Source organism: Apteryx rowi, unplaced genomic scaffold, assembly GCF_003343035.1.
Source record: "Apteryx rowi isolate R43461 unplaced genomic scaffold, aptRow1 scaffold_301, whole genome shotgun sequence".
NCBI classification, from domain to species: domain Eukaryota; kingdom Metazoa; phylum Chordata; class Aves; order Apterygiformes; family Apterygidae; genus Apteryx; species Apteryx rowi.
In genome coordinates this window covers 1,011,793-1,037,295 of record NW_020449431.1, presented here as the reverse complement: position 1 = coordinate 1,037,295, position 25,503 = coordinate 1,011,793, and the positions used below count along the sequence as shown (strand labels likewise).

The following is a 25,503-nucleotide window of genomic DNA, read 5'->3' as shown; positions in this document are numbered from 1 at the left end:
TTTATCTTGAACAAAATCCTTTAGGAATAATTTCTTTTGACCTAATTCAGGGTCTTGTGACTAGAGGAATAAGTATGACATGTTGTTTTGAAGCAATGTAATTTTTTTTTGGTAAGTTGCTTGTGACAGAGGACCGGAGTATGTGACATAACATATATTGTGAATCTATGAATTTTTGGTTAAGTGAGTTCACATTTTTACTGTTCCTTACTGTTGTTAGGCTGAATTGTGATCTTTGAATGAGCAAATTCCCCACACTAAGGTTTACTGTTAGTAGCATCCCTAGCTGGTTGTGTGGTCCCACAGCAGTGCAAGATGACTGCTGCCAAAGTTCTTGCCTTCAGCTGCATGTTCCTAACCCTTCTCCTGCTGCATGTGAATCCAGCTGAAACCTTTTCTGTTTTGGCAGAATTTTTCTTCAGTGGGTCAGTTCCCAAAACTAGCCCACGCTGTGAGTACCAGTGCCAGGAATGCAAAGTTGACTCGAAGGTGCAAAATGGGCTTGGCCTCCATTTAAAAAAAAGAGTGTTCATAGCTCTGGCTGAATAGAAGCTGCCTTACAATACCCTGTAAATCTTTTTTTTTCCCTGTTGTATATTGTAATGGTTAGTTATTTCTRGACATTATAAGATGCCAGGCAGTAAAGATGGCAGTTATGCCACACCCTCAAGAAACTGCCAAATACTTATTTTCTTGGGTTTTGTAACTGTGTAGTAATTAAAATATCACTAGGCAGTGTTATTTGTACTTTTCATCTTGTCTGAGTTTGATAATTGAACTGAGAGATTCATTAAGTAAAGATACATCAGCATCACGTAAAATCATGACTATTCAATATGTTATTTTGTATTACCTTTTCTATTTCTGCTACTGGTATTTTTAGAATCTTAAAACATCTCTTTTGTATAAGCTGCACAAAACTTCCAAATGAAAATCCTTCTTTTTTTCAGGATTACTGACAAACAGATGTTCAGTTCTTTTGGTCCTGTGGAGCAGAAAAAGTATCTTTCTTCAAGAAAAAATGAGGAAGAACTAATTGATCGAAGAGTATTAAAGCAGAAGTGAGTTCATAATATGCTTATGAAGTTCTATTTACATTTTGAAAAGGACATAACATTTGTTTTTCCTCTGCTAAGACTTATCAGATATTTTACGTTGCCAGAACTAATTTGTATTCTGTCAAAAAAGTGATCTGATCCATGCCTAAACATTGGAGACCGAGCTCTGGATGCAGGTGTAATTAGAAAACAGCRAGAGTTAAAATGTAGTAGGATTCAACTGAATCAATGGTCAGAGCAGAGTCCCCAGTCCTCATTTGTTGCCTTGTGTAGAGGGTAAGATACAGGTTTGTCCTTACTGGTCAAGTTTTTTAAAAATCTTTTTTTTTACACGTGATTTTTTCAGTATCAATCTGACAAATTAATCATTAAAGAGTGGAACATGGCACTTTAACAAATTGTGTGCTTGAGGCACTTTAAATACAGCACTTAAGAAGGTAGGCATGCTGATTCCCTTTGCACACTTATGTTTTCCCTGTGTATCAAAATGAATCTCTTTAAAAGCTGGAGACAAGACAAAGTTTAACTTTTCTATTTTAAAGCTGGGCAGTAAGTGCTGGTGTTGGGGGAGAGTCCTGTTTCTCTTCTTTCAAGGCAATTGTTTTGTTGTTGTGAAGCTTTGCTTATCATTTCCCCCCTGCCCCACGCGACTGATGGCTTCACTATTCTCAGATAAAGGGAAGTCTTTCTGTGAAACATGTATTATATCATTTTTTTAAAAAAAGAGGTAGGGATTAAACTGTCTTGGAGCAGAGAAGAGGGCATAGTGAATCACATAGTTAACATTTTTTTTTAAATAAAGTTCTGCTATGACTTTCTTTTAGAGAAGAACAAAATAAAATAAAACCCCAACCCCCCACATTCTGTCAGCGTTGCTACCTATGAAATGAGCCTAAAGCGTTGAAACCCTTGGAATAAACCATTAAAATGTTCTTGCAGTGATGGTTTCTAGCCTGTACTTCTAACAGATGCTTATTTTTAATTAATGATGAGTAATTTGCCTTGTGCTGTATAAAGAGTTTTAAATGGGTTGTGTGAATCAGCATAACCCAGAATAGACTGGCTTTAGGAAATGTTCTCAGTACCTAGCTTTCAAAGGCCCATAATGGCCTGTTAAGGGAAAGGGACTGTAAAGGAGAAATGCAAATTCACCTTGGGGCAAAGAAGCATAAGAGGAGACAAGTTTTCTGTAAATGGAAGTGCCCCTTCTCTGTGAAGAAGTAGGTGCCCTGACAGTCTGTGGAGCTGAGATGATTTACAGTCCTGAAGACCTGAGCAAATTTTATGAGGGCTTCTCTTTAAAGGTCAGATGAGAAGCTGGCAAATGTCTTTCTCTGAAATAGCTGTTTTAACTAACTGATTAAGACTGAAAATGGATCTGAACATCCCTTGCATCTGTTAATTGCTGCACTAGGTTATCTCTAGTTAAGTACTATTTTTGGAGATGAATGCTGTTGTTTAGAAATAGCTGTGACTTGGCCCATTGATAAAAGCTGTGTTAAAATGTTTAGGTTAGATTCCCCCCCCCCCAACAATACTCATTTATTGCATTTTTGACAACTAATGGAAAATTTAATATTATATATGCTTGAGGAGTTTATGTTGGCTATAAGCAAGTTGCCAAGGACTGAACAAGATGTTTGTTTTAGAAATTTGATTATGGGAATAGAAAAAGTTACTTGGACTCTAATTATGGATAAGAATCATATAAGCACTTCTTAAGACAATTCTGGCCAATCAGTGGGATTAGTTTAAATTTACAGTTCAAATTATTGATCTGTGACTGTGGTTACACTTGTAGCCTCTGTTTCCCCCATCTGAAAAATGACGCCATCAAAGACCCTTGTGAAAAGACCTTACAGCTTCAGCTGTAACTGCAGCTTCAATAACTGGTATGGTTTTGTTTGGAATGAATTAATGGGTGCTTTTATGGATTATTATTGCTGGCTAATTGGGTTGCATTTGTTCTGTAACTTACCTGTGCAGATAGTCCTTAATAACTGTCTTAAAAATACACTCTTCAATATTACTGAGTATTACAGTATTACAGAGAGATCAGAGAAGATTGTTTAAACACAAAAATGAAGAGTAAGTGAATGTAGCAATCATATGATTTTATTTTTATTATTTTGAAAGGTCACCAAATTGCATTGTGCATATGAATAAGCAGATGAGGTTTGGATGTTACCTCAATAGAATAATTTTTTACTAACAGGTATAGAAGTAAAAGTGGCAGTCTTTTTGTTAATCTCCCCAAATAAAAGTAAATCTTGTAGCAGTGCTTTTCTGTGAAAACAACAACATAGCGTACAAGGACAGTTTAACACCTTTCCCCATACCTGTTTTTCTATAACAAAGTACTAGCAGTTTCATGGCTCCTGGCAGCCTTATGTTTATCTTGTTGCTAAGACAGCAGCTGTCATTACTTGTAAATACCTGATGCTGCTGTGAAAACCCAACCTTTTTATTGGTATATATGTTCTGTCTGCATTTTCTCAAGGTGTTTGTTTATCAGATGGCATGAATAACATATCCCTTTCTCAGTGTTTTCAAGATGTTAGTCCAGCTATCTTCCTTCAGGAATGATGTCCTGATGCAGATTTATTTGTAAATTTATTCTTTCCATAAAAATGTGTTCCGTAGTTTTTCAGTGTTGTGTAACAGACTCACTGTCTGAATGCCTTGAAGTAATTTGTTTAGGGCAGGTTTATGTGCACAAGCAGGACAGCAGACCTTCTGTCTAGCCTTGACAACTTTCTACTGGTCTATTTGCTGTGAATCTGGGAGATGTCGTCAGCGTTCAGGTAAACCTGGGCCTGCTAAGGGTAGATATTTGTGAGTTAAGCCTTTGCCGGCATTCACAATATATTAGCACTGGTACCCACACAGATCTGGGCTGATACCAAGAACAGTGCATTGCAATACTTTAAAATAAATTTGGTTCTAGTCTCCAAAAAGATTTGCCACTGCTGACCTACTTGGTTTGAATACTGTCATTCATTCATTTGCTTATTGGAGATGGCTCATCTGCTGCAAGCCCTCTTGAGGCCAGACGCTCACCAGTGTGCACCAGTGCAACGCTTGAACTCGTAATGCCTGGCTGATAGGAACTGTAGGTAAGCGGAGCACAGCACCGCATTAACGATGCTATACACCTCTTTAGCTAGGGCTGTCTTGCATCAGATTTGGCCAGGCTGCAGTCTGTACAACTGAGAGAACCCAACTGCCTATTATGTAGCTATACCTTAAATGTGTCATAGTATTAACATGTCATTCCGCTAATGATGTTTACAGAGCTTCTTCCTTCACTTCTACATTACCCATACATAGACATACATGCACTGTTGGTCTGTTTAATGTGTTGTATCAGAAACACATTTATGCTTGTGCTGAAAAATTGTCTCTTGGTCAGTTATTTCAGATGACTTTGTTCCTTTTATGCAAAATAGTAAGTATTGCTTTTATATGTGTGTACACACACACACACACACACACATATATACAGACACATGTGCAACAACAGTCTGGAAAGAAAATGTCTGCTGGACTGTGCCTCTGCTCATATAACTTAAGAGTTTCTTCATTTCTATGCAGAACTTTTATTGTTGATATCATCAGAATTATTTCTAATAGATGTGATGACCACCTTTTTTTTTTTTTTTTTTTTTTTTTTTTAATACTACGACGACCAACAACTTCTATCCTCTTTCCCTACACGTAACTCCTACTGTCTTTCTTTTCATAAAACTATAAATACAACTAGGATTAAGACTGGAAACACTAACTGTATCCACTGTGAATTATTTTCTCTAAATATCTGACAGTAGCTAAGATTCATTCTTGATTTTTTTTTTTTTCTTCCAGCTAGTTCATATAAACCATGCTAAGTTTCTGACTGTGATCAGTAGTGGAAGAAAAGGAGCACCGTCTTTCTGTTGTGTATAAAAGTACAGACATCAGCCGCTTCCTCTGATACACCCTTCCAGCAGCTAATGTTTAGGGATTCTAGAACCCTAAATTGTATTCGACCCATCATTTTTCACAGTGCTTGATTAATTTTTCTTCCATGAGTTTGTCTAAATATTTTTGAAGCTGTTTATTGTTTCAGTAGTAGATTCCACAATTGGATTGTGTATCATAATGGAAAAATAATTTCTTTTTGATTGTTTTAACATGATTCCTGATCATTTAACTTCATTTGCTCTTCCATGTTCACAGAAACAGTTACATCTACAGATAGATCTGTGGGGGGGTTTTTTGTTTTTTTTTTTTAATTCTGGTTTTGGATTTATGTAGTTGCTTTTTTTTTTTTCTTTAAGTGAGAACTTCATATCTCTTATAGCAGCATGAAGCTTGAAAATACTAACTTCCAATACTGAAAAACTAGAAGGCTTACAGTAATCTTTTCTCTGTGCTTGTTGCCTCAGTATTTAGGAAGTCAAGACAACTTGACTCATGGTTTTTGAATGCTTGAGGTCAGTAGTGCTGAATTTACCTATATGATGCTGTGAGTCTTTCACAGAAGTTTGAAGAAAAAAATTCTGAAATTGCTGCCTAAATCTCTTTTTTTTCCCTAACAGAAATAAGTCAAATCTCCAAATGACCTGCAGGAGATACTAACTACATTGTATTGTTAAGGTCTAGCAAAGTCGCAAAAAACCAAAAAATACATAAAATTCTTTGGATCCAGTGTAACATATTTTACATGGGTGAATGCAAATAAACTCTGTTTCTATAAAATGGCCTGATTTAGATGGCAATTCTGTCAGGCAGATTCCACAGGGAGCATTTTTTCTCCCCTCTCTGTAATCTACAGCTGCTGTACTCACATGAAACTGAAGTGCAGAGTCTTTGCTTGTGTAATGTAACTCCTAAGAATGTAAACTGTCAAAAGTCTTGACTGTCTCTAGAAGGGTGTGTTTGCATCTGAGTAGCATGTCACAAACTTTCTTTAAAACTGATTAATTTTGTCCATAAGTTTGTGTTCATACTGAGCGTGATGAAATCTATAGCAAGGATGTTGCAGGAAAAGCTAAAACTGAAACTGCTCTGAGAAAAGCATAGTTACATTACATTTTTCAACTCCAGTATCCTAGGTCTTGGTGAAGTTAAAGCTGCTGCATGCAGCTTTTTGTTCAGTCTAAAGGTTATCTGCCCTTATGTTCAGTGGTAACTGAAAAAAGTAGAAGGCATTATCAAACATTAGGTAGACTGCAAATCCAAGGTCTGGGGTGTAACTGGGAAAAACTGCATTTGAGCTGGAAAGTAGGAAATGGCAATAAAGCCATTCTTTCTTGGATCTGTCGGAGTGGACGTTTTTCCAGCTTACAAAACTTCCAACAGGAATGTTACATGTATAATGACAGTAATCAAGCTGATAGTGCTATTGGGTATCTCTTGCTGATGGTGTTACTACATGAAAGACCAGACGAACATGAATCTATTGAGGTTCCACTTGCGCGCTGAGTTTTTTATCTGGACAGGCTGAACATGGGTACCCATTGATGTCAGCATGGTTCTGCTTAGTTCTGATGTCCTTTGAGTAACTGGGACTTGAACTGATACAAGATGCAGCAAAGGATGCCATAAACTCATGGACTTTACTAAAGTGAACAAAAAGTGAGAAAAGCATGTGACACAAAGCTTGTTTATATGTATGTTCAATTGACCTTTAGGTCACAATTTTATTTTATTTTTTAAGAGCAACATATGAAAAAAATTGATGCAGGAAAATGAGCATGATCAGAGGCTTAAAAATGACAAATTCTTATAATCTCATATTTGAACTTGTTTCTAAGTCCCTACTGCACTTTGCACAGCTATCTTAATGGAGCTACCTGTACTGATGCCAAGATTATGTTTACTGATTTGTTACAGCTAATTCAGTCAGCCCTCTGAACCAAGTTACACAGGAAACTGAGTGTGGAGACTTTGTTGCTGTGTTTACTCACCATTCATCTCCAGTGCAGTCTAAAACCTTTATTAAAAGGTCTGGGTGACACCACAACTGTGTAAACTCTGCCTCTTTTTGCCATAAGACAAGATATCCCTAAGGATTTCAGGGGTTATATAATTCAGATAAGTTTGGGATTTGTTTGTTTGTTTGTTTGTTTGTTTTGGGGGGAGTTGTTTTGTTTTTGTTGTTATTGCTTTATTTTGTCCAACTAAAGAAGACAAATAGCTCAGTCCATAATGGCATTATTTTGTGGTTCTGTGTCTCAGTAAACACACTGTGCATGAACAGTGTCAGGCTTGGTGGAGCCAAAGAAAGCTACAGCTGTGTGAAACAGTGCTGTGACTTAGTACAGGGAGTAAAGTGGTCAACTACAGGAGCTGAATGGTCAGAAGTTCCATAATTGGTTGTGTCCTTACTGGTAAGATGCTTCTTAGGGTGCAGTTGCATATGGCAGCAAAAGAGACCATCCTTCCTTTGCATTGGTATTTGTCTGGCCTCACGGTGAGCCAGTTTGGGGAACTAAACGGTAAGAAGATTAAACCTAGAAGGAAAATGAGGAGTTTTGTCATCATGGCTCCTCCAAGTAACTTGTTGCAGGATTAGAGGATTTGCAGTACCAGTAAGAAAGGGGCAGAAACATGTGGCAATGGGGCAGGCTGGGACTGCGATATTTGGAAGCAGCCATTCAGTTGATTTAGCAGCAGCATCAAGTATCACTCTAACTGGGAGAAAAGGTTTAGTAATCTGCCTTCTGGAATCTTAATCTTTTCTTTGTATTCTAGGTTAGAAGACAGGAGAGGGATGGTTAGAAGCAGGCTATATTTTTTGGACCCAAATCTCTAACGGTAATATTGTTTTCCACAAGCAAGGAAAGTCTTGACTATATGCATATATTGTGGTGAATGTACAGTTTGACTAAACTGTTCTCTTAGTTAAACAAGTTTGCACATGAGCATTTCTGGAGATAAAGTTTAGCATGGAGTTGTCTCTTTTCAAACAAACTTTTATTTCATTTTAAAATATTATTGCTCACATTTAACATTACCACCCAACAGTGATTTCAGCAAAACCTAGTAAAATATTTGATCTCCATGGAGATTAAAGGAATTTTCAGATCTTGTTTGGATAGTAAGGAAATACTTTCTCTATTGGGTAAGGTTAAAGAGAAACTTGAAGAGTGAAATGGAATTTGGAGTACTGTTTTGTACAGGCAAATATGAAGGGACTGCTCGAGGGGAGAATTTCCATGTCATCATGGCTATTAGCCATCCTAGCCGTAAGAAAATTTTATTTTCTTCAAGTAACTGACTGTACTTGTTTGGAAACTTTACTTGTAGTTGAGGCAGTAGAGGGAAACTGTGGAGTGTCCTGTAAGTCTAAGGTTTGTTGAAACCGAACCTACCAAACCTTGCCACTTTTCAAAGTGGCAATTCAGCTTCACTGGTATTAGCAAGAATAGGAATTTCTGCTGCTCTGCTACAAATTATTGTACATTTTAAACTACTGTCCATTTTCAAGCTAGTTAAATGATGGCTTATTGAAAATCCTATGTAGTAATTGGAAGCCTGTCTACTACATCACTTTAATCAGTAAAGGTGGTGAAAGCAAGGGATTCAAACTGTTAGACTGCACTGCTCCTTATTAATGCTACATTGAAGATCTGCACTTTATTTGTATAGGAGGGATTTCCAAGTGATTTCAGAATTGTTTTTTCCACTTATGTATTAATTTATTGTCCAAAAAGCACATGAGAATGTGTCTGTGTGTATGTGTGTAATCCTAGTATAATTTTTCCTTCTTCTGATACTGCTGAATATTAATAAAAGCTGATTGCAGTATGCATCTACTATTAATCATCTCTGTCCCATAAAATATGTTGAGCTTGGAGAGACACCAGCCCTGACTTTTTGTACCTGTTTTGCATGGGGAAACTACAGTGCTGTGGGTACTGCTGCTACTGTTAGTATATATGAGAATCAGGTGAGAGTACCTAAAGGTTTTTTCAGCACAGCATCACAACTGGCAGTAGTTGCTGGGGTTGGTGCAGTTATATCATGGCTTTTACTAGCCTGCAAGCTACATAAAAGACACCAAGGTGATGTGGCAGGCATAACCAGGTCAACAAGGTTAGGAGTTATAGGCTAATCTGCGCAAGAAGAAACTGAGGCTATAACTATGGTTATATGGGCCCCAAAGATGCTGTCTCCAAGATATATAGCAGTCTTTCAAATGGTGTAAACCAAGCTATAACAAATGCTCCTTTTCCCGTTGGTGTTGCAGTGGATTTTTTCCAGCCTAAAGCTTTTGGCTACCATGGGTGGGTTTGTTTTTTTTTTTTTTTTTTTACACCCTTATCTGAAGAGGTAAGACAGCAAAACTTCTCAATGAGGACCTTGCTAAAGCTATGTGAAACTCTTTATAATCTAGTCTACTGTAGAGAGCTTTGGGAGTGAAAACTTGTGTGTGTTGACTGGACTGAAGTATGGCAGTATTTCTCTCCAAAACTTTTGTAGAATCAAAGGCTAGTTCAGCTTTGAAGGGACTGTGGAGGTTGTCTGGTCCAACCACATATCTTTGTGTGGGAACTTCCCCCAACCAATAGGGCATTTGCCATAGTTGTTGACATCTACAGAGTGTATGTCTAAAGTTAGTAACTGTCTTAATTTTCTTCATAGTTATTGGAGAGAAATAGATCTGGACATCTGGTCTAATTTAGATGTCTTCTGGTTCTACCATCCTTCAGTAGTGCTTATGTCTCCTCAGTGAATGTAAAGGGAGTCCAGATGATTAATTCAGATATAGGTATCTGTGTATCTATACAGCATAAGCGTCTGCATTTTTCATCTATAAAGATAGTGTTATAATAAAAATTACCTTTTTAAAAGGCTGCCCATCATTTCCAAATTGCTCTCTGCAATTCAGATTAAACATAAATTGCCGTGATAGCATATGCATAACAGGACTTCTGTTTAGCTGTCTTTGGCATTGCTCATTTGAAATTTCTTTAGCGTGTCTAGGCTACTATTGACTGGGAAGCTGGCCGGAACTCCCAGAGCCACTCCACCCTTTAGGTGGCTCTTGATTGACTTACAGGTCACTTTACCCCTGCTTTTCCTTGTTCTTCTTCAGAATTAGGGTTTGGCTGGCTCTCAGGAGGAGAGAGGCACTTGGATAGTTAGTGGTGATTTCCTGTCTCTTCACACCAGCCGGGGTGTGACACTTTTAAATACTGATGATGGCTGGTCTTGGGGCTGGAGCTGTGGGTACTGAGAGGTTATTTCTGCTTTGTTTCCAGTCATTGTGTTGATTAACTCCTTTTCCATTTGTTACCATCCCCTGTGGGGGGGACAGTCTTATACTAATGTCTTGTATAATATTTTATTATATAAGCTGTTAAACTCACTATCACTGGTAAATTAGCAGAACCCCTAGGAAACACCTTGTAAAAAAAAAAAAAAAAAAAAAAAGAAAAAAGAAACAGTTGTTTTGCAATGACATCAAGTCCCCAGTGGCTTCCTCTGTTCTGCCTTCTGTTTTCACCTAGTGACCACCTTTTAGCACTTTGTAAAGTCCACTGATTATAACATTTCACATTTGACATCTGTTTTTAACCCCATATTTTCTGATTGCAGCCTTTGTGATATTTTTACATACAAACCAAGAGAGCAAGCCCCAAAACACCAGTCCCTTGAATCCATATAGCAGTAACTTTCCTGTATGTTACRTTTTTGCTTATAGTTTTTTCTGTCTTGTTTGCATTCCCATACAAGAAGGATGTGATCACTGATTGTGTAATTTTTCTTTTACAGAAAAAATATGAAATCATTTTTTAGAAGATATAAGACATTACAGTGGACAAGTTCTTATGCTTTGCCAGACTTTCCTTATGATGTCAAGTGTATATTAGCAGAAAAAAAATGCCCTGATCACAGTATGAGAATAAGGATTATTGAATTTTTGCAAGCAGACATGACAAAATACTTAGAAGGATCTCTGTAAGTAAACAGTGTTAGATTTATTTGCGGGGGGTATTCTGATTGGCTGCAGAATTTTTCAAATGACTATAAAACAATTCTCTCTAACATGCTTACTTAAATAGAAGAGGCTAAAAGCCTGAAACCTGTTAAGTCAATAGGAAGACATGCAAACCTTGAAGCTGTTCCCTTTGCTATTTGGAGGGGAATCAGTTATCTTAGAAATATTTCTCAGAGAGATTTTGTCAGTTTAGTGTATATCAATATAGACTCCAAACAATGGCAGATATTGTCTAGAATATCAACTACTTTTTTACATCTCCGTCTTGTTTGAACAGGTATCCAAACAGTCAACAGTATAACATCGTTGTCAGTGCTTTGCTGCAGGCATACCCGTTCCTTGATGAAGATGGAAATGGCTTTGTAAGTATTATAAATAGTACCTTATCTTGAAAGTTCCTGAAATTTTTTTTTTCCACATAATTGATTGCAAGAAGGTAACTTAGTTCAGAGGAAATCAGTATTAGTTTTTATATTCAGGCTTTATTCAGAGCTGTAAGCTTCACTCTGAACAGTTTGCCAAATCACATTCTTATTTCATTATATTAATTGAGGATTAATCCCCCTCCTCAGAGTCACTGTGAGATCATGCAAGCCCATACAAAATACTTTTGAAAATGTTCCTGGTTGTTCATTGGGTACAGTTTCTCTCTGGCTTGATTTCCACCCCCACACTCCTCCCCTGGATAAAGTTGAGTAAATGTGATTGTTAGAGAGAAAGAAGAAGAAAGGAAGAAAGAAAAGTCTGTAGAAAACTGTGTGAGGAAGGAATGAGTACTAACATATGACTGATGTTCCTGCAGTGCATTATGATCACTTGTGTGTTAGATTTGCTATGTAGCTACATCATGTAGTAATACTGCTGTTTTAGGTATGTCAGGAATCTAGGACCTAATAAAAATGCTATTGGAAAGGTCTGGTTGGGATCTCGGTGGGGACATATCAGAAAGCAGTGGAAGGAGTTGACTCTTATATTTGAACTAAATTTTTCCGTCCTGTGACCTAGAATACATATGTGTGGTCTCAGAGGATAGTGTTTGCCTTTTGACTTCACATCACTGCTTTGTCATGTGAAGCTTTTTAGCATCTTGTAAAAGCTTGTGAAAGAGGGGAGTGTTAGCTTTAAACATATATAAGTATACATCTTGTGTACAGTTACTACAGAAAGCAAAATGATTTTGAGAATAAAAAAAAATGAGGATTAAGTGGTGGATATTCCAGTTCTCCTTTGAGTCCAGGCATTGTAGCGAATGAAAAAAGCAAACACATCTCAGAAAAGGGGAAAGAAAACAAGGATCAGAGAGCTACTGTCCATGCTTATTTTCCTTCGGAATTCCTTTCTGAATACCCCAGTGGGAGTCCCATGCCTGGGTCTTGGGTAATGTTTTGGCGTTATTTGGCTTCATTTGTGAAGACTAGCTGGAGTGCAGTTCTGGGTGTTTCCGCAGACCTTTTTACAGCCTTTCAGTTTTAAAAACTGTTTTTAAACAGAAGTTCTTAAGAGCTTTTCAATAGGTTTTCATTGCAGCAAAAACATAGACTTATTGGAACTTCTTATAAAACCATTCTTTGGGAAATAGTTCATCGCTTTCCAAACTGGTCCAGGAAGTGGTACTGGCAAAAATTATCTGAGAAGTCATATGATGGGGCAGAGACTTCAGAATTGTTTCCTTTGTCTTCTGATATTTCATTCACACTTACTGGAAGGGATATCTGGAAGAAACCACCATAAGTAAGCAAGGAAGCTGGAATTAGCAGTTTGTGATATTGCTAGTCTGATATGTTCATGAGCTAGTCTCTCTCCATTACCTGGATTGAGGTAGGAACAATTATACTAAAGGTGCATGTCTGTATACTTCCCTTTGAAAGAGGGGGGAGGATTCATTATTATTTTTATTGGACCTTGTGTTAGACATTCCTTTCTTCCTTGACAATCATGAAGGCTGGAATACATTTTTATTTTTCAGATATGAAATACTTGTATGTCACAACAGCTGAGGCTTACATCAAAACCGATAACACATGCCTATCTACTTAGCATGAGACTTGCTGTAAGACTGAATTGGCAATCCTGGATTCATAATACCTTTAAGAAAGAAAGAAACAAACAAAAAATGCAATAGCCAACCACCCTTCTTTCATCTTTTCTCAGAAGAACTGTCTTCAGCAGCCCAAAAAAGTGAAATTTTTGCAGGCACTTCTTTTAAAATTGCCTAGGACTAACATAGGAATATAAGAATTGCTGCTTGCTGTTCCTAGTAACAGTATTGAATCACAGATCTTGTAAGACATGTAAAATAATACTTATTACGAGTTCTGAATGCCTTAGACTTGTTTATCTATAATCTTTGAATAGTTACTGATTACTACAATTTCTGAAAAGTACATTGGAAGAATCTAAGAAAAACATAGTCAATAAAATAATTCAGAGGTGAAACAGAAAGTTGATTATTTGAGGAATGATAGCTAAAATTAGAAGAGGAAAACTGCAAAATGAGAGTGATATTTTAAGGGACAGTGCTAGTTATATTAGCATTTGAACCCTTGGGCTATAGAGAGCGTATGCTGTCTGTTTATACCACACTGCTGGTTACATCCATCTTGTTGAGCTTCAGATATCTGCACCTGAGTTGCTTTTCTGAACTTCTAGTATACTTAATGGAAGATATAAACTTCTAGAAATGCAATTTGTGTAATCTGGTTTAGGTGTCTACCTTAGGAAGAGAGGAATAGAACTCTGAAAGTTCTTGTTTCTTTTTGTGGACTACAAACAGAGCCTGGGGTGACCAGCTGTGCACAGTAGATGTCTGTATTTGATAAGATGAACCCCTCCTTTTGGCATGTTAGAAGGCCGGATAAAGGAATGCACTAAACATGGCAATTCAGTGGGGCGGGCCTCAGGGAAAAATGGACAACAGGACTGGTAGATTAACGAAGTTGTTTCTGTCCATTTAGAGTACTGACAAACACGGTTTCAAGAATTCTGACTTAATTTCTTGGCAAAGGTACAGGAGAAAAATAAAGTTGTGCATTTCAGAAAACTGTACAAAAACAAAAGGACTCAACATAGTTTGAAGTAATTACAGCCTTGTGTTCTCTCTGGCATGCTGGAGTCCTTGGGTATTTTTCCCTTCCGCTGCACAAAATGCTTTATTGTATTGTTACTTAGATTAATTTATTGCTCTTGTAAAACTCTGCTATGTTGCGGCTCCTAAATTCAGTTAAACTCTGCATCCACTCTTRAAATGAAAGCAAGTGCTTAGCCTTTGAGGTGGAAGAGGTAATTCTGGAAACCAGACTCTGTAAGTGCAGCCATAATGTCTGCTGGAATCTGCAGAAGGCTGAAGCAGTACTTCTTAATGCAACACACTGAGAAGGTTTGTCCATGGGTTTTTTGTTTCTTTGTTTTTTAACTCACAAGCCTCATAGTTTAGAGCCTCTCACCAGGAGTGAACTTTTGCACTTTTGTTGCAATATTTTCATGGAAATGAAATATCATGGAAATCTGGAAAGGAGAAAAGATCTGCTCAGAAACTTAGAGGAAAAAAAAAAAAAAACCCACAACGTCAGTGCCCCTAAATTCATACCAGTGAAACTGTGTTTTTGTGCCAGGAACACATTCCATTGCAAAACTTTTTGAACATTCCAGTTTTTTCAAAATAATAGGCACTTTAGAACTCCAAACTCTTTTAAGTAAATGAACAATATATATATTGTGTAGAAGCTTAGTCTCATGTTACCAGTCTCATACTGTTGCAAGGAGATGTGATTAAAAGTCTGGTGTTTCAAGATTTATTGGTAGATTAGCCGTAATTCTATTTTCTTTGTTAAAAGATTTCCAGTTTAATTTTGCAGTAGGGAAAAATAGGGTTCTGTGCTATCGCCCCTTTAAAAAGGATATCTAATGCAATACAGTCTGGATGATAATAATGATCCTAAACAAATAGGTTTAAAATAAGGTTACTAATAAGATACTTATGTACTATAAAATTTAAAATGAGGTTATTTACTAGGTCATTCTAGTAGCAGGAATTATGAAGGAATTATTTGAAAACCTAAATAATAAAAAAATCAGTTTATACTAAATGCAAAACTTTGCCTCAATCAAAAGCACTCGGAATGAAATGAATCTCCCCACCCCCTTCCAAGATTAGCTTTTGGAAAGAAGTGCTTTAAAGTTATTACTTAACGAATTTTTCCCATAGTATTTCCTTCTACTTGAAAAACAATGTTATGCTAAGTAACATGCCCAGCATTTAAAAAAAAAAATAAATCTGTTTAGTCATGGAATAGATCATTAGATTTTCTGGTCTATAATGTAACCAGTAAAATAGCTATAAGTAGTTACAGAAAAACAGATTTTTTATAAAGAGCAAAGGTCATAAAGGGAGGCTTAGATATTGAAAAAAAAAATTCATATGCTTGAAACATACTGAACTTTTGATAAGGAATATTTACATTTGTCTCAGGTGGCCTTTATATTTTCATTCATTGTAATTCATTGCTAGGTAAAGTATTTTTCAGTCATTATATAGCCATATATATATATATAGCCATTTTATATATATAGTGGCTATAGAAAGAAGTCAGTACAGTGGAAAATCAGTATGGTGCAAAACCAGTAAAAAACCAAAAACAAACAAACAAAAAAAAACACCCAAAAAAGGTAGCATTGATAATCTAGTAAGGAAATTAAAATAAATATAACTGAAGTCACAGTAACAGCTGATACATGTAAGTCTGGAACTGAGAGTTCTAATTTTATTGGTGGTTGCCTGGAACAAATTTTTGTCTTTGTCTAATCAGAAAATAAATCTTCATGTATATTTGAAATCTTCATATATATAAAATTATGTTATAGCTTATTTTCTCTCTCTCTCTCTCTCTCTCTCTATGTATATCTATACACACACACACACACACACATATATGTTCTCTTTGTCTCTATATGTAGAGAGAGAGTAAGAGCAAAAGAAAGCTATGAAAAAGCCTTAAAACATATTTCTCTTCATTTGAATAATTTGTGGAGATGACAATGTGAGGATACAAGTGGACTTAAAATCTGTGGCATTCCTAGTGGGTAAAATACGCATTTCCGAAGGTGGTTCTGCTACAATAATAGATCGAGAAAGTGCTAATGTTATTTTTAAAGTTGCTGTGGTTCAGAAATTAAAATTTTGGAAGATTTAATCTGAAAGAAGAGTAGACTTTTTGTCTTTTTTCCTAAGTGGATAATTGTTAAATGATCTTTTACTTTCAAAGCTGATCTCTGTTTGGAGGCACTGCCACACTTGAAGTGAGACTCAAAGGAAAGGTACAGGTAGAAGGCAAAGTGCGACTCCTTCCTCATGGTTGCAGCAGTCACAATAGAATTGACATGACAGTGTGTTTCTTGACCATTTGCAAGATACTATTTTATTTGTATTACCCACTTTACAAGGGTTACAACTATTTGAAAACAGTCACTGACCTTATTTCATTTCATTTCATCCAACATGTAGAAAATTGTAGAATTTCAAGAAGCAGTTTTATAAGGAAGGTAAAGAGAGGGGTCTGGCAAGTTCTTGCTCCTGTATAAGCCATTCCATAGAGTTCAGTGTTACTGCACAGTGTTAATGCCATGAAACCCGGAATCACGTTGTTGACATTCTTGATTATGTGTTGCATACAAAATGATTATTCTCTAGTAAGTTACTGGTTTTAATCTGCCTGTAATCCTTTCCCTCCCTGTGTCAGATACACATGGACTAATCCTTGTCCTCCACTTTATAAGCATTTTAAATCTTTCTATTTTTTTAGTATTCATAGACAATAAAGTTATCAGCTCAAAAATAGCAATAAAATCTTAGCAAGCATCCTTTTAGAAGATGCATTACCTGCTAGGGAAACCAGATAATGTATGTACTAGTAGTCTCACTCTTGCAATAAGTATGTGAGAAGGGACTTGGATAAGCTGATGAGAATCCTATTACAGAAATAAATTTAGTTAAAACTCTTAATTTGTATGAGGATGGGAGGATGAAACAGCTAAAWAGTTTTGAACTTTGAGAGAGATTTATAGCTCTGTATAGGTGTCAGCATATTCTTTCATGTGGAAGAACAAACTAAAATGTCTCCTAGGCAAACAAAGATAAGGTTTTCAAAAGAATAAAAACAGTACAAAGCCCGACCAAAAGAGTATTAAATTGTCAGCTGTAAATGGGATGATCATGTCTTACAATATTTTAACATTTGCTGAACATTTCAGAGAAGCGTTAAGCTAAGGTTTTTTGTTTAACTGCTTTAAAGAATAAAGATGTTCCAAATATTATTTTTTCTAGGCATATAATGCTGGGGTATTTGCATCAAAATGTAAATACTTAGGGTCAGAATTTTAAAGGTATTTAGGAACCCAGTGATTCAAGCAGATATCAGGTGGGATTTTCAAAATATGTTGTCACTTGACTGCTTTTGAAAATACTACTAGGCATGTCTGGCCCTAACACTCACGTCAGGGCTGTAAATACCATTGCTAGAAGACTGAGTGAGCAGTTGTTCTTTTATTTCTAATCTTTAAGTTCAGATTGGTGAGTCTGTGACTTTCATTCTGGCAGAATCCTAAGTCAGAAGTTTATGTACTAGAAATACAGGTGGGCTTGTTTTCTTTGCAGTTCTCAGATGTTCAAATATCATTGCTGGTGAGAGGATAGTTCTGTAAAAGACCATAGGTAGGTGGCAGAAGGTGCCACACTGGGAAGGGCACATCTGCCTTGGCTGGCCCAAGTCTGCCCAAGAAAAGCTGAGGCGAAAGCTGCAGGAACTATATTCTCATATACCTTCAGCTGTGACTCTTCACCATTAATGTAGCTCTTACTCCTAGGACCAAGGACCAGTTTTACTAAGTTGACTAGTACCCTTGGAAGGTGGGAGCAGTGGTAGTTTCAGCAGGGGAATGGCAAGGCCACACTGTGTTAACCGTTTTCTTTGGAGCAAACCTCCCATCCCTATCCCATGGGTGAGGAAGGCTGGCATGGCAGACTGAAAGATACAAAGAAAGACTGATCGCTACAAAGAAAGATACTGTACTGATTGATGTAAAAGAGGGTTTAGTAAAAATAGATGGAAGTTAACACTTGAAATAATACAACYGTGACTAATAAAGGATGCCATTTCAGTACAAAATTTAGAGTAATTATTCTTCTGTTTATATTGTGGTTTAGGTTAGTATGTTAGTAAGTATAGGCTCAGCTTGGATGGGAGTCAATTTTAGAAAATGAGGTAACAGCTATTTGAATAACTCTTGCTAGTTCCTGTCATTTACAGTCACTTTTCTGTTTAATGTATTTTTTCCCCCTGTGTTGAAAAACCCTCAATAACTGAAATAATTGGTTGCTTTTAAGGATCTGACAAAACATTTTCAATATTCACAATTAAATGGTTTTGCCTGCAAAACCGTTTAACAGCATTTGCTTAGTAACTGCTTCCTAGTGTGACTGTAGTTACCTCTGTTGGGTCCCTCCATGGGATACACAGCTGGGACCTGCTGGTGAAAGCCATTCTGTCTGTAAGGTTGTACAAGAGGATCACTACCCATCCACTCAGCTGTCAGAAGTAGCACCCTGATTTTTTCAGTTTCCAGGTGGAAAAGATACAAGTGTAACAGAAGCAGTGGGATCATATAAACTCCAGCTCTTGGCTACCACATGGTGATGAGTGGTCCATTCAATAGGGACTGCATCCACTTGTACTGTAGAACTGCCTTTAAGTTACAGTTTACGCTCCTTGAGGAGTCTCACAAATACTAGAACCTACTTAACTGATTCTCTTAATTCAGCAGCTTTAAGTTCAGTTTAATAATACGCTTGATCTAGTGTAACTGCAGGCTCCCAATGAAAGGGAGAGTCCCCTTGCGTCTTTCCCACTTCTTTGTATTAGATCTAATAACTGTAAAACTGCACAACCAGTCAGATCCTGTCACTGATGGAGGGGAATAATAATCCACTAAAAAGCATTAATTTTCTGTGGCATCAGTGAGCTGGTCTGATTCACCGTGTAGTTGCGTGACCTGATGTCATGAAGGGAGTATCCAAAACTAAGGGCAGAGAAAACAAAAGTAAACAGCAGTTTCACTGACAGCCCTGGTTAGACTGGATACTTCTAACCTTTACATTCAATTACCTTAGTCCTTACTTAACCATGCGGGTGCCACTAGTCCCTCTCTTTAATTGCCACAGAATGATACAACCATGGGTGCCTATGTTTCCATCTGACCTGAAGCTACCAGTGAGCCATCCAACAGGTTGTTTCCCACCAAGTGGAAATACACTTCTTTTTAAAGTTAGAGTTAGATAAAAGGAAGTGACCTGCCTTAGGAATGGGGCGAATTTTGGAAGGTACTGGTAATGACAGGATTCTTTTTCCATGCAGTTGCTATGGAAACGAGCCCTTAAAGATCGCTTCAAATACGTGCGGAGACCCATTGAAGATGATGAACAAGTTCTGAGGAACAAATGCAAATTTGGCCACAGGCGAGGACAGACCAGGAAATCTTTATCTGCTGAAAACAAACATGTTGACATCCAACTACAGATAGAGGTAAGATTTCTGGTGCTTGTTTGAATTCCATGTCTTCCAGCTTCGCTGTTGGCAGTAAGTTACTACCCAGTAAAAGGGAGCATGAAGTGATCTAATCCCATTTAAGCTTAAGGGTTTGTCCTATTAGAAGGAAAGAGGCCAGGCCCTAGACCTTTTCCATTCTGGAGAATCAAATGTCAACAGTGGAGCTAAACATGATAATGTGATGCCTTACACATTTATTGTCATTTGTGCTTGTTGCCAGTCGGACGTAAAATTCTGTTTTTTTTTTAAATGCAGTATACTTATTTTACTTTAGGTTATACACCTCCAATTAGAATGAAAAATAGAGAACTACATCTAAGGGATGAAATCTCTGAACAAATAACAACCCAAAGTCATATTTGAGCTGGTAAAAAATAGCCATATTCTACTGTCACATTGCTTTTTTTTGTATATAAAAGCAGTTTGTGTTGATGTATGTTATACAGCGAGGACATTCATACATTCTCCAGCATCCCTGTGTATTTTCCTTTAGTTAGAGAACTCAGAAGAGCTGTTACTGTCCGGTGAGTGTTTTGAAACATACTAATTAATTTATACATTTTCATAAATGCATTGAGGTTTCAATTATGCTTTACCAACTCTCCTTCTACTTGTTTCAGTGCTGCAATTAAAATATGGTGCAATTTAAGCAATTTTAAGAATGTGATATTTAATCACGTATTCAATGTCAGTTTACATATTTCTGTCCTTCTGTTTACAAAATATGTGGCTGTTTTTAGGGGAGCAAAAGTCCTTTTCTGCTTAATGCATTTCTGTCTAAGTCATACTCTTGTGTTTGCAGGTAGCAAAGTAGTTTTCTATCAAAAAAGCATACAGTTTTTTAAAAGCTTCAGCAAATTCTGTTTATCCCCTTGTTATTAATGTATGTAGGAATAAACACTTCCCTCTTTTTGCCTGCTTTAATTGAAAGGTTTATGAAATGCATGAAGAAATGTTTAATTTGGGTGCAAAACAATAACATGCAGTAAAGGAGAAACCATAGGCTGCTCTTTCCATGCATGCATTGAGTCACCCATCATTTATTTGCTAATGCTTGGAAAGCATTGTGTGTCGGCACTGTAAATTAGGAATCACCATTCTTTTTACTACATTGCCAAGGCCGTTACCAGCCATCTCTTGCTTGTTTAAGAAACTGAAAAAGGAAGTACATTCCATCTCTAAAGTCCTAAGCATTTCCTGCTGGCCTTAATGTTATAAGTGAATAACTCAAGCTAGAAGGAGGTGAGGGAATGCTGCGTTCTCTCTTGAATAAACTTTACTTCTCTTCTCTCATTTTTCCTGTATACTGAACAGCAGGGAGATATAAATGCAAGAATTAACACTTGTGGAGCCTGTTAAGGAAGGCTTAGGAATGATTCCCACAAAACTGAGGGAACTTTGTCTCACTTAGCTTTAAATGTGTTACTACATTGAAACTGGATGAGTTGCTCTGAGATCCTAAGTTTTGTCACTAAAAACTGCAAATGTGCACAGTTGAACAAGTTGTTTGTTTAGCATGGGGTTTGTTTAGTGTGGGGTTTTCTGTTTTGTATTTTTAGGAACAAACAGAAAGGCACTTTTCTGCTCGTCCTTGGCACTGACTACCTTGTGATAAATTTAGACTGCTAAACAAAGAGTCTTAACCTCAGAAAATAAATATTTGGTCTAGAAGCCAAAACCAGAGGCAAAATCAAATGACACTCAAATTATCATTAGCCAGATCCCTTTGCCTTCATCCCTTTGCAAAGGCTGGAAGAACAGATCAGTCTTGTGTGGGCTGGAAGCCAGCCCATTAAGGTTATTTAAGGTAAAAGAGTGGGAAATGATCTCCAAGTTGAGACCCTCAAAGAATCAGTCAAGGACTCCTAGCTCCTTTGCATCTCCGCATGTAGTGAGAGAGATTCTCCCTTAGACAGGCAGACATAGAACATTTAGGGCATTACAGGTCAAAGCCAACTGGCAAGCAGTGCAGACAAAAGAGCACATCTGTTCCAAATAGATGACCTACTTACCAGCTACATAACTGATTTCTGTATTGAGGTCTAGTTTCTGAACAGTTGTAACTCATGTAACATGCTTTGTGTTAGTGTAATCTTGATTTGTTAATGTTATGAGACTTATTATAAGGGTTTTKGGKTTTTTTTGTTTTTTTTACTGATAGGAAATGCCTCACTAGTATAGCTGGCATTTGTTTTTACATAATAATAATGCAAATACTGCTAACAAAATTCTTGACCATCATGTAAAAAAACAGTTGCTTGCTAACTGTGATGTTTTGGGATGTTCCCAGGACCACAGATGATATCTGCCCCTTAGCCATTTCAGGCCCTCTTACCTGCCAGCAGGCATGTCTCCTCCAAATGTAGCACAAGTGCTACCTGGCCCTCCCCCACAGGACTTCCAGAGAACTACTACCAGACACAGCATCCAGCTTTCTCTTCCTGTAAAACATTTGTTGATGTGTTGCTTGTTACAGAGCACTACATTCAAGCAAGATTAATGAGATTCATTTCAAAGTGGCTAGCATTGCAAGAAAGTTCTTGAGCAAGTGCAATGCCCAGGGCCATTGGCACATAGACCCATGCTGAAGGTGCTGTCACTGGAGTCCTGAAGAAGGAATAGCTTGGAATGATGCTCTTTACAAATATTTATCAAGTTGAGACAGGATTGGAAAGAAGCCTGGACTGTGCCTGGCACAGACATTAATGTGAGCCTCCATGGCTCAGGGATATTCAAAACTTGATTAGGAAAGCCTCCTTAATTAACAAATTGTCTGGTTGGGGAAGGAAGATCCTCCTCAGTCATTTCCCACAGTCAGGCAATTACCCTGGATCTGCGGTAATACAGAAGAGAGCACTTTGTAATGATGATAATCTTGATCTGCTGCAAATGGGGGAGGTATTTTCTATGAGAGGGGGTGATTACACTATGAAAATAAACAAGAAATGCAAACCAGTCTCCCCACTGCAGCCATGGCCTGATTACTGCCCAGGCTGCCACCCAGTGATTAATTTCCTTGTTCCTTTTTTAGCGTCAAAAAGGCACGATAAAACCCTTCCTCTGCCCTAAGGAATTGTCGGACTTACAGTCCCTCAGACTACTAGAGAAACCATCTCCTGCCAGTTGTCATAGGAGAAACCCTAGACTAGGAGGATCATGAGGGAGGAAGACAGAAGGAATGTGATGATYGGATACTCTTCATATGCATGTTTGGCCAGAGGATTATCAACAGGCAGTGATGGAGAGGGAAGTACAGTGAGAACTGATGACTGGCCTCCATAAGATGAGGGTATGTGGTTCAAATACTAGTTTAGTTTCTACAGAAGTGGTGACCAAAGAGCAGGGTCCCTTTAAAAACTTCAAAGTGAATGAAGAAGAAGAAATGAAGATTACTCACAGTTGTATTTTGTTTGTTTGTTTTTCCCTGTTGGAAGCTCAGAATACTGGATGAAGTGGGCAGATGCATCTGTAACATGATGGGTGATGTAACTAGGCTAACAGTGTTGTCCATGGAAAGTGTAATTTCATGATCAATTCAGTTAGCTAAAGATAGACTTTAAGATGCCCTAAAATATCCTGTGTGGCCTTGACCTGCCAATCCAGAAGAGTATGAGTCTTCTTCCATAGGTTCTGTGTCACCTCTGCTACTTCCAGAGATGTTTGGGATACCCTTATGACATCTCAAATGTCACTAAATATCTGTACCTATGTAACTGTATCAAGCTCCTTCTATCCATCCTGGCTGCTGTATGAAAAAAATCGTCAGCAGAGGGACTATGTAAGGATGTCTTAAGGTATGTGAATTTGAAGTGGGTGTAGCAGGCTAGGAAAGCCATAGTAGTTCATGATCTTAAACAGAAACATAGCAGGTGAGTACAGTCCCTCTTCTAATGCCTCCAATTTCTTATATCCCATGACAGCCAGTTTGTGAGGTCATCAGGGCTTCTCTGAAGCTGTCATCCGACAGGTAAATTTGGAGTTAGGTGTGAAAAGGAGGAATAGGCTCTGACAAGATATTGCTTAAGATAGCAGTAGATATTTGCAAGTAATCGGTCATATTGGCACATGCAGCAGAGCTGGGAATAACATCATGAAAACTTACAAAAGGGGTGCCAGCAGGCCATCTCCTTTCTGTGTCTGTGGGATATAGATAAGAAATATTCTGATGAGTACTTGGGTTGAGAGAAGCTGGAGAATTCTCCAAAAACTTAAACTCATAAAGTTGGACATCTGCTGATGTTATTCCTGTACAGGGAAGATAACCCAGGATGTTGAAAGAGGTGAAGGTGCAAATCCTCTGCCAAGAGGAACAGATGAGAACTGGAGAAGACCTTTGGCCCAATAGCTGTCTAGGTGGGAGCTGAGACATGTGGCACCATGTGTGCTTCTTTTGGTGCTAACATGCAGTGCAAGAGTGGTGAAGCTGATGTGACCACTCTTGCCTAATGCTGAGGTTTCGCTTTGACTGATGAGAATCTAGGATAAAACCTGCCTCAGAGAGAATGAGTGGGCCTTCTGGCTTAAACAATCAAATGGAGTAGGGTTCTAGAAAGATAGCATGATGGACTTCCTGAGTTTGGCCAAAATACACATTAAGATCACCTTGGGTGACTGAAGGCAGAGGCAGAATCAACAATGAGGCCTGAAACACTTAGTTGCACAAAGTACCTGATCCAGAACAGATGCTTTCTCTTGCCTTTACCCTTCTTCAAACAGTCTGTGTAACCTAGTGCTATGGTTAGACTAAAATCAAGCTGGGAGTCTGCTTGAACTTCTGGAGGTGGTCTTAGGGCTGAGTGTGAGGAGGCAAATGGTGATGGAAAAATTGCTGCTTTTTGGTGGTTCGAAGATGTCTGCCCTGTGGGCAGACCACGCTCACTGTGATCTGGAAATTGTGTCTTTTCTGACGAAGGAATTGGGACTGAATGATATCCAGCGTGAGAGCTGGAGCTTCTTTTACCTCACTAGAGCTTTAGGTTTGAAGCCCTTGCAAATTAGATGCTTCCTAGGAATATGCTTTTCTTAAAAGTAATAAAGACAACTAACATGATATTACTTAATGTACAGGAGTTAGAAACTTGTAGCAAACTTTCAGAAAAGGCAGAAGAAAATGGAGTTGGGAGGTGACAGGTAGGGAAAAAGAAAAAAATGTGCATCAACAAGGGAAAAAGGAAACCAAATGTCCGTAAAAATCTCAAAGGATGAACTTAGGCATGAGATACAGAAATTCTGTTGGCTCAGCTATGTGGTTGAGGGGTGCTATTAACAGGTACAGCATTAGCACCCATCTGTACTGTGCATGCTGTGCACAGAGGAAACAGGAGCAATATCCCCCTTTCCTCTAATGCTGTGAAGGTTAAAAGTCTCCAAATAGGGTGCTTGGGTATATGCACAGCTAGAATATGGATCTCCAAGGATGGAAACTCCACAGTGTTTCTGGGCAATCTGTTCCAGTGTTTGACCACCCTCACAGTGAAAAAGTTTTTTCTTATGTTCAGATGGAATTTCCTGTGGATCATTTTATGCCCATTGCCTCTTATCCTGTCACTGGGCACCACTGAAAAGAGTCTGGCCTCATCTTCTTTTTACCCTCCGCTCAGATATTTATACACATTGATAAGATCCCCCTGAGCCTTCTCCAGGCTGAACAGTCCCAGCTCTCTTCAGTCTCTCCCTGTACATCAGATCCTTCAGGCCCTTAATCATCATCATGGTCTTTCACTGGACTTGCTCCAGCAGATCCATATCTCCTGTATTGGGCAGCCGAGAATTGGAACCAGCACTCCAGAAGTGGCCTCACCAGTGCTGAGTAGAGGGAAAGGATCACCTCCCTCAACCTGCTGGCAATGCTCTGCCT

The 25,503-nt window shown here is 38.0% G+C and overlaps 1 protein-coding gene across 1 annotated transcript in view; it reads left to right on the top strand.

Annotated features, from left to right (window-relative positions):
• SAMD3 (sterile alpha motif domain containing 3) overlaps positions 1-25,503 on the top strand; it is a 43,911-nt gene that overhangs the window by 3,165 nt on the left and 15,243 nt on the right. Inside the window, exons 4-7 of the mRNA XM_026070010.1 lie at positions 951-1,061; positions 10,824-11,009; positions 11,327-11,411; positions 19,455-19,622. Coding sequence (XP_025925795.1) covers positions 951-1,061; positions 10,824-11,009; positions 11,327-11,411; positions 19,455-19,622 — 550 coding nt within the window. The remainder of the gene's footprint in view (positions 1-950; positions 1,062-10,823; positions 11,010-11,326; positions 11,412-19,454; positions 19,623-25,503) is intronic.